This window comes from Mastigoproctus giganteus, chromosome 10 (genome assembly GCF_048544385.1).
Source record: "Mastigoproctus giganteus isolate SK-2022 chromosome 10, ASM4854438v1, whole genome shotgun sequence".
NCBI lineage: Eukaryota > Metazoa > Arthropoda > Arachnida > Uropygi > Thelyphonidae > Mastigoproctus > Mastigoproctus giganteus.
In genome coordinates this window covers 229,441,613-229,454,478 of record NC_143584.1, presented here as the reverse complement: position 1 = coordinate 229,454,478, position 12,866 = coordinate 229,441,613, and the positions used below count along the sequence as shown (strand labels likewise).

The following is a 12,866-nucleotide window of genomic DNA, read 5'->3' as shown; positions in this document are numbered from 1 at the left end:
GGTTTTATTGGCGCATCAGCAACTAAGGTTATAATGCGCCAAAACCAGGGTTCACGAAGGCGTTCCACAGATATTTCCATCCGTGCTTGCTGCACCGCTGTCCATAATTCCGTCGCATTCCTGGGTGAAGAATCCGAAGCTGGAACGGACCTTTCCACAACATCCCAAAGATGCTCCACAGGGTTCATGTCCGGTGAACGAGGAGGCCATTCAATGGTGATAAAATCTGCAGAATGATCGAACCATGTTCTAGTAACCACGGCTCTATGGGGAGCGCATTGTCCTGCTGGAAGAGTCCATTGCCCTGTGGTGCACGATGATCATGAAGGGATGCAGATGGTCTGCTAGAATGGACACGTAACCGCGACCGTTCAGATATGTGTCTAGACGTACCAGAGGTCCCAACGTGTTCCAGTTGAACACGCCCCAGTTGTGAATTCAAAGTTGTGAATGTCTCTCTCTCTCTCTCTCTTTATTGTTATTTTATAGACAGGCTGAAATTTCGAGAGGAGTTACAGGAAAACTTTTGTGTGCGGATTCCGGATACAGAATGTATGCACTTTCAGAAATCCACGCTGGGTGAAAAAGGTTCAAATCCTGTCAAAAACACCAGGATGTTTTATTTTTTGCAAGCATACTCTACTGATCTCATGGTCTTAGTTGCTTTGGCGCTTAACACACACCTAACCTACTTTCAGAAACATAATCGTACATCAAATTTTGAACTTCACCTGGACTCGTTTGAATCTGTCTACGATATTGCTTTCATTGCGTCGGCCCCAGACTCGACCACTCCCTAAAGACAGCGCAGTATATGAAGCGCTACCCAAAAGGTATAAGAATGTATTAAAAATAAAGACCTCTCTGAATTTTGTCTAATGACCCTCTTCAACCTGTTGATACGATGTCGGATAAAAAGATGTAGAATATTCAAAAAACGCCATAACATTTTGAAAATAGTGGAGGCTGCAGTTCTCAATTAATCATAGTGCTTATTTTATGGGGGAGGGGCAGCTGCGGAATTCACCCCGAAACCTTCATAGGGGATATCGGGACATATCCTGAAAATTTGGCGTTGATCTCAGTTTTTCTTATCGAGTAATGTTCAAACATCGGAAATGTAAGTCCATTTACACTCGTCAGGCAAAACATTATGACCACCTACGTGACCTACCCAGTAACGTACAATATGACCAAGTGTTTGACCGCCTTTCGCCGTGATAACCACTTGCACCCGACACTGTGGTATCGACTCTAGGAGACCGCGAAAGGTGTCTTCAGCTATTCTGGACCATCAGGACAGAAGGACGTCCCAGGACACTGGCGAATGTTGCGTTCCATCGCATCTCACAAAATGGTATTCATGGGATTCATTCAATGGGATTGATGTCGGAGCAATTTGGCGGCTAGGAGAGGCACACGAAATGCTTGGACATGATTCTTGTACATGATCCACGAATGATTCTTGTACAATGCGGGCTTGTGATACTGGGTGTTGTCTTGTTGAAAGAGTTCAGCCATCTGCATACACGGTTATGCAGTGTGACCATCTGTCCCTGGTATCAGATCGCGAAAAGTTGAAATCTCAGTGGTTAAAGTTTATTGCGGATTTAAAATACTCCTCCATCACGTTAGAAAAATGGAATTTTCAGTTGGTCGCAAGATGGGCAGTACTCAAGAAATTCGCCACCATTTCCTCTTTGCGAATGTATGCAACACGATGAATGGATTCGTTCAGAAGAAAGTGATAGTCCACTGACACTGACGAACCGCGCCAGTTGGTATGTAGGCCCAAAAGGGGTAGGTGGGAGATTAAAATTATATTCGCTTCTTGTTCTGTTGGATTCTTAATGACAATTCTGGTTTTGTTGTCGAAACTATTATTACCATGGTAAATTGAAGGTTGGGAAGTTGGGTAGCCCAGAAACCAGACTTAAATACGAGTAAAATAAGTAAATTTAGGGGGCCTGTTTTTTTTTTTGTTTTTTGTTTTTTTGTAAATAGCAAGGATGAGTGTTAATAAAAATGAAAAATGTAAATAGCAAGGATGAGTTTAGAGTTGTAGTGGCTGGAACTTTCCATAAGAAACGTTAATATTCTTCATTTGCTTTGTTGTTTTTTTCGGTTTCCATGCCAACCTGCTCTATAGTTTCGGTGCTCGTCGGCCATTTACAGATCCAGGTTTGAAACCGGAGAAACGCTTAAAGTTGTCTCCAATCCAATGCGAAATATTCCGCGGGACATTCCGAAAATAATTAATATCGCGAGTCGGGTGAACGGACGCTTTAATTAAAGGGGCTAATTTTCATAATTGGTACGTGGGAGGGCAAAGAAATTGTTGGCAGAATTATAAGACGCTATAAAGGCCGCTGTCAGCACGTGGCGCTTCGAGCGATTTATTGGGGAAATCGAAGTTGCGGTACACGATGTAGTTATTAAAGACAGCGAAAGTGCGTTCCCCCAATCCTCCACGGATCACGTTCAAGCAATCAGACAAGTTGAACAGCTTATTCGTTTAAGAAAAGTCGATTTTTTATTCGATGAGTCTTAAGAATGTGCGTGCGCTTTCCAGAGAACCGTGTGGGCTCGTTTTTATTAATTTCGGGCAACGAGTGTCAGTCCCCAGGATTCATTAAAATAAACTCATTTTAGAACCCGATGAAAATTAAGGTACTGTACGCATAGACAAAGTGGTTACTTTAAGGATACGTTATGAGCGGACAAATTTAAAAATATACAGCGTAAGATCAAGATCTGCGAACTCCCCGTTAGTATTTTAGGGTCTTTGCCTTTCTTATACGTACTCCTCTCAGAAGTCTTCGCAGCAACAGCGGGGAATCTTCACTTTCTGGCAACCAACAGTCAGAAACCGATTAAAATCGGCACGTCTCTCCGATTTCTCCACAACTGAATTTTCTTGGATCTCCGTCCAGTTCATAGAACTCAAGGGCGTTTGCAGACTGGCCAGGTTGTTGAGAACAGAGTGAAATGGCAGTCGTGGGTCGATTTGATTTTTCGCAAACATTCTGGGAGTAGAGACGGGTTCGCAAGACTTCGAGCATCAGTTCGCCCACTGAATATGCGGATGTTCCTCAATGCTCGATGTCTAACTTCGTGTATTATTGCTCTAAAAATGGTAAAAGGGCTTGGCTGACTCCTCGGGTGGATGAACAGGGTATCCTATCGACTTGTTTAGAGATGTAGATGCAGCAGACGACAAATAATCACCGGCGTATAAGGAATTGGTAGCAGGCATTTCTGTGTATAAGATAACGTTCGGTTTAGGAATTATTATTCCCACGTGACTGTGTGCCATCACCATAAACAAAGTGGTACAGAAAGGCAATGCTCCCTCCCCAGGTGAGGCCCAAGTGTGTGTGTGTGGGGAGGGGGAGCTGACCTTTTTTACGTATACACGAAAACTTCGATGTCGTTTTAATCTTTTCTTGGTGAATGTGACTTGAACAGTTTTCGATGGTTGTAGCTCCAACCCGAATCATCATTTTACCGATTAAAAAAGAAAGATGCAAAACTTGCCAGCGATACGCGCATGACGAACAAATTGTCGTTATATGCCTCCCAGCTGGAGCTTCCGAAGAATGGGTCATCCTGGTTGCCTGAATATTTCCACAGACTGGTTACCTTCACTCCACTATCTCTGATGGGTCTATCGCCATTCTACCTTCCGGAAACTCTCTTCCACACAAAACATATTCTGGAAAACCTCAATTTTTGGCTGCGCATGGAAAGATACTACAGAAAAGGCTTCTTATTCGCGTAGTTTGTGAGATCCGGTTCCAGTTCATTTCAGTGGAGGCCAACAAATTTTGGACGCGAGCCGAAAGATGCGAATAGTAAACAAATTCGAATAAAACCCAAGATATCTGTACCCTTCTCTTCCTGCTGCAGGGTTAATAAAAAATTAAAGGAAGTTGGCTATATAAACACACACACACACACACACACACACACACACACACACACACACAATTTGACGATGTTCAGACGCACTATGATAGGTCTTTCCTCATTACAGATCGATGCGATGTACCTGTTCAGGTCATCAGCAACATTTGCTGGGTTAACTTTTCACACCCATTACGGAGGGTCCGATCTGATTCATTTTTTTCTTTACATTCATCTTTGTATCTTGTCTAAGAATAACAGTCAGTGGATTGATCTCCACTCAACGAAACCAGATGCCTCAATGATATGTTCGCACCGAACACGATTGCCAATTTCAACTATGTACAGATTAATCCTGAGGCGGTTTGTGAGAAGGCCTAACAGCAGAAGTTTTTAGCGACACCTCTTTTCAACCATAAAACTCTACCATATGAGACGCTAAATGTGTTTAGAAACATTGACACTGTAATATTCTGGCTTGGGTCCCTTTCTATTAGTTTCCATGTACAATGTGCTGTTGTATGTGGTGATGACTGTTTAAACTTTGAGTCTTCTTCTTCTCCTTTTTCTTTGCTTGAATACATAAATAAAATAAGAAAGATTTAGAGTGACAAAGTAAAAATAAAGAATAATAGAGAAAATAATATTTTATAATAATAAATTGTAAAAATATTTTTGAGTTGTTCGATTCAGCCTTTTTCTGCAGCTGAAGCATGGGCACGTGTGTGTGTTTTCGTAAGGGGCGGTTCCTAGAACGTTCAGCTCCGCCTCGTGTCGCTGTGAAGAACAAGATCAACTGTAAAAGGGCCAGATGTGTGAGTAGTGTAAGTTTTTGTGGGTAGTGTGCGTGTTCTGTTGATGGCTGACCACTTGGTTACCCAAAAACATCAGTCATCTGGAGAGATGATTCTGGGTACTCGTCTACCCACGGGAAGGCGGGCCAGTCCCAGTAAAGCACATATTTTACTTTTTTTTTTTTTTTTTTATTAACAAGACACACAACGGCTAACCATGAAGAGTGAATGTGAGAGCAGAACAACGAACACAATTGATGACAATAATATGAAATCCAACAGGAAGATAAACACTGATTTGAACATTAAAATCATGTGTACAAAAGAGGTACAAAATTAAGTTCAGTTACCGATAAAACAAATAATAAATAAATAAATTAATTAGAGAATAGGGAAATAATAATTAAAAATATATAAAAAAGGCATAATAAATACACGAACAAATTAGCTAGTCATTTTGCAGTTCAGAACACAGGCATAAACAAATTGTGGATGGAGTTCATCAGTGATTGGGAGCTGTCAAAGAAGTCAAGAGAGTCGTTCGCTGATTCTGTTCAGTGAACTGAATTTTATAAAGTCCGTGGTGGCAGAGTCAATGCGAAACAGCGTAATATTCCTGATTTGTCTACAAGGAGCGTGGAAGTTGTTTTTACTGAGGATATCAGATGCTTCATAGGTTTCACTTTGGCTAGAAGGGTGATGTCAGCAATAACTCGTCTAGTGCACAGAGGCTTCAGATGAAAGTAATCACAAACAATGGAGCGATTCATGGTGGTACACTGAGTGATAAAATAAAGGATTACGGAACGTAAGGTAACGGACAAAATTTTTCTGGACCGCTTCAATTTTGTTAATTGATGGATTCCAGATGGGTGAGCTGAATTCAAGGATTGGCAGAACAGTAGTTTTAAAAAGGATGACAGCATATCTGTAGTTTTTGAACTTGTATGTGTTCCGTTTGATGAATCCCAGTGTTCTGAATGCTTTGCTGGTGATTTTAAGAACATGGGCATCGAATTTAGCACTGCTGGAGAAGAGAATCCCCAAGTCGTTAACTTCGTCACACCTTTCGATGATCACAGAGTTCATAGTGTACTCCGTATTTATTACTTGTGGAGATCTGCCGGATGAGAAAGAGATTACTTTGCACTTCAAGGGGTTAGCAAACAAGCCATTCAGAGATAGCCACAGAGAGGTTTTATAGAAAGCACATTGAAGCTGTTGAGAATCTGTAATCTCCTTCATTGCTGAGTAGATCTTAAGATCATCTGCATAGAGAGCAACTGGAACATTGGAGGTGTAGATGAAAGAAGGAAGATCATTTATGAACATAATGAAAAGTAGAGGAGCCCAGAGGTACTCCACTTAGTGGTATGAAGTGGTTCGAGTTCACTTGATTCGTGATAACGCTCAAGGAACGATGCGCAATATAGCTGCGTAGCCATGAGAGCAAAGGATTACGAATACCATATAGCTTAAGTTTTTCTAGAAGTTGTTCGTGAGGGACTTTATCAAATGCCTTAAATATGTCTGTGTAGACTGCATCAACTTGAAGGTGGTTATCAAGAGCTTCAGAGGTATATTGCCAGAAAGGAAGCAAATTCGTGACTACAGATTTGCCACTGCAGAAACCATATTGATTGTGGTCAATAAAAGGCCTGAGAATTCGAAGCGATGTTTGGGTACTGCTCTGCCAGTTTAGCCAGGCTGTTTTGAAAGGATATGGGTCTGTAATCAGTTGCATCATTTTATCACCTTTTTTTGAAAATAGGAACTATATTAACCTGCTTAAAGTGCTAAGGATACTCCCCCAATCTGAGAGACAAGTTGAAGATCCGAAGTATGAGGGGTTTTAAGGTAATTACAGTAATTTTCCAAAATAAGCCTGGAATGTCATCTGGATCTCTAGTGTAGTCAGTTTTCATGCTTTTTAATGCCGAATTTAAATCTTCATCAGTGAAGAGGTTAATGAGGATATCATCTTTAACAGGTGCGAAATTAGGAAATGAGGCAAGTCTCAACGTATCATTGGTTTGAATTCTGGAAAAATTTTTGGCAAATTCTTGAGCAATACTGAATTGGTCCGATAAGAGAAATCCATCTGAGTTAAGGAGTTGTAATTTGCTACTGGTTTTATTCTTGAAATTCCAGAATGGTTTAATATCTCTGAGAGTAAGTAGACTATCCTGAACTGACTCTGTATACACGTTGTAAGATTTTAATATGAGCGTTTTCACTCCTTTCCGGCGTTGGCTGAATATTTCATAGTATTGACTGTCACCTGATTGCTTATACTTGTTTCTATAGAATTCTTTGGATTGAATTTTATGTATTAGTTCGCTGTTATACCAGTGCGGGTTGGTAGAGCGTGCGGTCAGATGGGATTGAGGAACAATGTCAGATATAACTGAGTGGACACAGTTGATCAGGTTATTGGTGAGCACAATATCATCAACAGCATAAAAGAGCTGCCTATCCATATTGGCGAGAGCTAGGTTGAGCAGAGGTCAGTCAGCCATTGAACCGAGGAGAACGGGAGCTACATTGGAAATTATGAGAAGTCACAGGGATGTAAAAAGTGATTGGCGAATGATCCGAGTGGAATATAGGATTGTCTTTGCGAACCTCTGTATGAGTTCGAAAATTACAAACTTGTTCAAGGCCATAACTTTGAAGGATATTAAAGGAAGCCCTCGTCTGCAGTGGTGGAGAAGAAGATCGTAAATTGGCCATTTGACAGTTAATATCGCCCAAAACCATTGCTATGTCAGCAGATTGAATTAGCGGGAAGATATAGATTTCAGCGAATTTTCTAAGTACTTAAGGTCTTTATTAGTTAAGGGAGGTGGAAAATAAAGTAATACTAATAAAACTTTTAACTTTCCGAAGTGGAGAAGGCAGCATAGTGATTCAATATTTGTGAAATTTGATGCAATTTCACAAAGTATATGGTTAGAATGTATAATAACTACTCCGCCTCCACGAGATCCTCTGTCCTTTCTATGGATTGTATATTGTCCATCTATAATCTCCTGATCATCAATATCTGTGGAGAGCCAGGTTTCAGTGAGCAGGTAAATGTCATAACTATGTGAGCCTTGGATCGCTCTAAAGTGGTTTAGATTACTAACTATACTCCTGCAATTCTGAAGGTAAACACTGAACAGTTGCGATCTGGGGATTCTATGAAGATAGGAGAGCGTAGCAGGGACACTGATAGCTATGCATTTGGAGAAGAGATTTTGGGCTCCCTTGGCGGTCTGTCCGTAAAGCGTTTGACTAGAGCCCCTGATAAGAGAGAGCTTAGATTCAGCACTTTTTCAGTTTGCGATGGAAGGCATGTTATTATAAAAGATGAGTAGGCAGGGCACCGTGTCTTCGAAGAACGGACATCCACACTGAAACCATATTCTTCTTTAATTAAGTTGATAAAATCTTCGGATTTTGAGGCGGGTCCAAGCCTAGAAACAAAATTTCGGTCTTTAGTGGGAATAATTGTGATATTGTACTTTTGTTTGAGTAACTGAGATTTATCTGCATTAGTTGCATTCGGTGTTTGATAACTTTTGGCTGTAAACTTGGAGAAAGTAGCTTGAGATGTAGAGGCGTTAGCGTTTTCCGAAGTTTTTTTGTTCTTTTTTGGTTTGTTATTTGAGACTGGCAATCAGAAGCAGGTTTATTAATTGTGGCGGCAGCCCTACAGAGAGGTTTGCAGACCTCATTAGATGAAGCAGCAGTTATTGTTGCATATGTAGAAGATATGAATTTTGCATAATAATGAAGAGGATTCCACTTGGTGACTCTGAGCTTGTAAAATAGTGGTACAGGCAGAAGTATTCCGCAAAGGAGAGCAGGTGGTAGAAGTGGTTTGATTTACATCAGAAGAATCATATGCTGTTTGGCAATAAATTGCTCTGTTGAAGGCTTGAAGCATAAATGTTAACAGGATTTGGCAAATTAATATTTGCAGCAGTTGAAGTATGGGGCCAGTGAAAGATAAAGATCTGGTCTCAGTACTGAGGGCATCGTCAGGTAATGTGGAATTCCTGTTCACTTTAAGAACATTAGTTTCAGGAGTAGGTTTAGAGTTCTTCCTAGCTTCCGTTAAGTGGAAAGACATAACTGTCGTGAGATTGGGCATTGATGTCCGAAATTTCAGTCTGTTGATTGGTTAATATCGTCTTCAGTCAACATTACGAACTCGTGTCAAACAGAGAGGGCATTTTCTGAGCGCGAAATAAAAGCTGAAGTGTTTTATCGCATCGTTGTCTGTTTAATGCCCTCCATAATGCCCCCCATTATATATATAAATTGAAAAATTAACTAATTACAGTAAGACGAAAATTATTTATGATAAAAGGAAAAATAATAAAATTAAAAATAATAAACTTAACATCTCAAACATCGGAACAGCAGTAATGCATAATCCGCCGCATTTTGCTTGAAATTAGAATAAAAATTAAATCTAACGCCAGTAGTGGAAAACCAGTGGAGTGAAAATGAACTGAATCATACTTGTAAAACGAAACAAAAAAATGGGGGAGGGGAGATGAAGTGAAGGGTATTGCAGAAGGAAACGTTCAAAAAATAATTTTGAAAGAGCCAAAATATCAAATAATGACAAATATTTTGAATGTGCCAATTTACATGAAATTTAAGCGCCCCCTGGCTAACGCCCGGTCCTAATTGTGTGAATTATCACTTAGAAATGAAAGGAAAACCAACTGCAATACTGGACCGACTAAAATTATGCTCCATCTCGAAGGGGGACCACAAGGCCAATAATGGTCACGTCTTAATCTTCATCTTATTGCAATTAGTTAATTTTTTCAATTTATGTTGTAGTGCTGAATTGACAGTTAACGCGCGCTCATACTGCCCTCTGTAGCCCAATTTCTGTTATATATTCCGGCTCAAGAGTGCTTTTGTCAGTGGCATGGCGTTGCTGCCACTGGGTTTGAGTATTAGGTTCTGTTCTAATTTCTCACCGCAAAAGGACCACCATTATTCAAATCCATTGCATCCGCGGATCAACCTGTGTGTCGGTTCGTGTATGCGTGGATTTGTGTGATGTTCGAAATGCGGTGTGACTCCCTGACCATCGTTGGTCTTGTGGTCCTCTGTCGATATATATCTATACTTTTTCCCTCTCTTTTTTCTTTTCTCTTTTTTTTTTTTTTTTTTTTTTTCCTCTTTTTTTTTTTTTTTTTTTTTTTCAATTTTATATTTTATTTATTTATTTTTTTTTATTAATTAATTTATTTAATTTTTTCTACCAAAAATAGTTTTCTAATTTTTATTTATTTTTTTTATTAATTAATTTATTTAATTTTTTTTCTACCAAAAATAGTTTTCTAATTTTTATTTATTTTTTTTCTATTAAAAATAGTTTTCTAATTTTTTTAATTATTATTATTTCTATTTTTATTTATTTTTTTTAAAAATTTATTATATATATATATACATATATTTTTTTTTTTTTTTTTTTTTTTTCACATTTTATTTGTATTTATTTACTTATTTATTTTTGCTGGTTCCCTGGGTTTGGGCTGCCCGATGGACAGATTTTATTATCTAGTTTTTATTATTTTCTTACATATAAGTACTTTATTATTATTATTTATTATTTTATTTTTTTATTATTATTTATTATTTTATTTTTTTATTATTATTATTTTATTTATTTATTTATTTTTTTTTTTTTATTTTTATTGTTTTTGCCCTGATACTAGGGCAGTAAGAGCTGGTAAACCAGAGCGTTTAGAGGGCGGTCGCAATACATGCGTAGTTGTGGCCTACCTCCCCGTGGTGTAGACGGACACTGGGCAGGCTTTCCAGGTGATCGCCTGCCTGGTGACAAAACGGCCAGAAACAACTAAACAACACAACAACACACACACTGCACGAACATAATTTTACACACATTTCTGGCCTTTTACAGTGCTTTCTGTAATCATCACAGTGTACGAAGGCGGAGATGAATTGACGTTCAGGTGCCGTCCTACATAAGATACTATACATGTCTACATACATGTCTACATGTGGTCCTCTGTCGAGATAGGGCATGAATGGTCAGTCTACTTCATTTTATTTATAATTTTAGTCGGTCCAGTATCGCAGTTGGTTTTCGTTTCATTTCTAACTGATATTTCTCACACAACTGGACCTTTAAACTTTGGCTCTTTCAAAATTATTTTATGGACGTTTCCTTCTGCAGTATCTTTCATTTCACCCTCCCCCTTTTGTTTCGTTTTACGAGTATGGGTTAGTTCATTTTTACTCCAATGGTTCACTACTGGCGTTTGATTTAATTTTTATTGTAATTTTTTGTTCTATAATATATATATTATTTTATTTTTTATCCTGTTCTGAACATTTCTAATCGTGTATTTTATCTTTCCGCAGATGCTGACACCCCACTGAAAACTCTTCGCTTGCGGAAATGACCCAGAGTGAGGAAGTGAAATTACGGCCGACCGTGGTTGGTTCGGCGACCTCTCCGGCTGTCCTTTCCCCCGTCCCATCCGACACCGAGGAAACAGCGTGCATCGAGCGAGCCAAGTGTCGCCACAGGAACTCCGAAGACGTGCCCACCTACCGAGGCGGCAGAGGCATCGTCGCTTTCACTCTGTGCGTGTGCGCCGTGTGTACGGTAATTGTGGTGGCCATCGTCATCGGCGCCGTGATCCTCTCGAACACCACGTCCCCCAGACGGGTCACCGTGCGGCCCCTGATGAACGTTTCCATCGTACCCTACCCGCACAGGTACCACACTCGCGTGCAGACCATCGTGGCCACCAGAGCCAACCCCAACGACAATGTCAGTGACCTCCGCTGTCTCTTCAAGCCGTACCGAGAAGACGACGAAAATGGAACGGCCGTGGAGTGCAATTCTCGGCCATCTGGAGGCAAGCTGTGCTGCTTTCCCGCGGAAGGAATAAGCGACAACTGCTCCTTGGCTAATAACTTTGGCTATCCCGCTGGTAGCCCGTGCGTGGCTTTGATACCCAACGTTTCCCCCGGATGGGTGCTCCAGCAGCTGAACGCCTCGTACCAATCAGACGCCGCCCAATCGGACAATCTGTATCTGGCCTACTTCACCTGCAGCACGAGTCACAACGTGCAGATAACGTATTCTCCGTTTCACGGATTCTCCCTGCAGTTGCGGCCTTCCGAGGAGGACACAAACCGGCTGTCCCATCTGGTGATGGTGCAGTTTATCCGTCCGCCGCTGGGAAAGGACATTAGAGTCACGTGCTCGCTGATGGTAAGAAACGTTTGGCACTCGGAAGCGCAGTCAATTGGAAACATCACCTTCGCCCTGTTCGTGAGATAAGAACCTTCCACAAGGGGCTCCGCGCTTACAATGCCTTTCTGTAATCGAAGCGAGTGGAGTACGTTTATTTTGCGTACGGACCAAAATAGGCGCGCACAACCCAGCGAACCTGGATCTGCGGTGGAGTTTGACCACGTGCGACGTCTAAGTGCACCAAAGAGGACTGTTGAAAGAGAGTTTCTGCAATTCCACACGAACATTGTCGTATTGCAATGCGTTTCATCGAAGCCTTTGGAAAGCAGAGACGAAAGTAGAATGGAAGTTTTGCTTAAGAAATAGAATGCACGCACTTCACTCACACTGCAGAAAACTGGTGGATATGCGCCACCTGCGAGTCAAACACCTCAAAAAGTGACCACCATTAAAATTTAATCTGAAAAAGCCGAGTCCATTAAGAATACACAGAACTCACCTCGTCAATGAGAAAGCCGCTAAAAAACAAGAATTCAGAAGAGAAACAAAAAAAAAAGAAAGAAATTTTTACTTCCATTTCACTGATCGTTTTTCTGGCCGGAAGATTTTTGTTTCCATTCGCCATCCCGAAACAATATGGCAGCCACTCATATTATAAAAGGAACCGTAAGACATCCCAATGGATATTTTTATTTTGAATTCTCCGGAACTGGTTTCGTCATTCACCTTTTCAAAGAAGTGGGCTCGTTAATTCTCTTTAGGGCTTCCTCTTGATTTTGGCATCTTAACCATTGACGAAATAAGCTTTGTGTATTCGTAATAAAAATTGCCTTCTTTTAATAGAAATAAAAATCCCAGAAGATGCGTTTTACAGCAATTCATTCATAATTAAATTTTGGCCTGGCTTTCGTTTAGAT

At 40.4% G+C, this 12,866-nt stretch overlaps 1 protein-coding gene across 3 annotated transcripts in view; it reads left to right on the top strand.

Moving 5' to 3' along the window:
- Positions 1 to 12,463, top strand: part of LOC150080017 (sodium/potassium-transporting ATPase subunit beta-like) — a 53,601-nt gene extending 41,138 nt beyond the window's left edge. For all 3 annotated transcript variants that reach the window (XM_090383363.1, XM_090383364.1, XM_090383362.1), the window contains exon 2: positions 11,106 to 12,463. In XM_090383363.1, the coding sequence (XP_090239489.1) occupies positions 11,143 to 12,036 (894 nt within the window). In that variant the 5' untranslated portion in view covers positions 11,106 to 11,142 and the 3' untranslated portion in view covers positions 12,037 to 12,463. The remainder of the gene's footprint in view (positions 1 to 11,105) is intronic.
- The last annotated feature ends 403 nt before the right edge of the window (positions 12,464 to 12,866 follow it).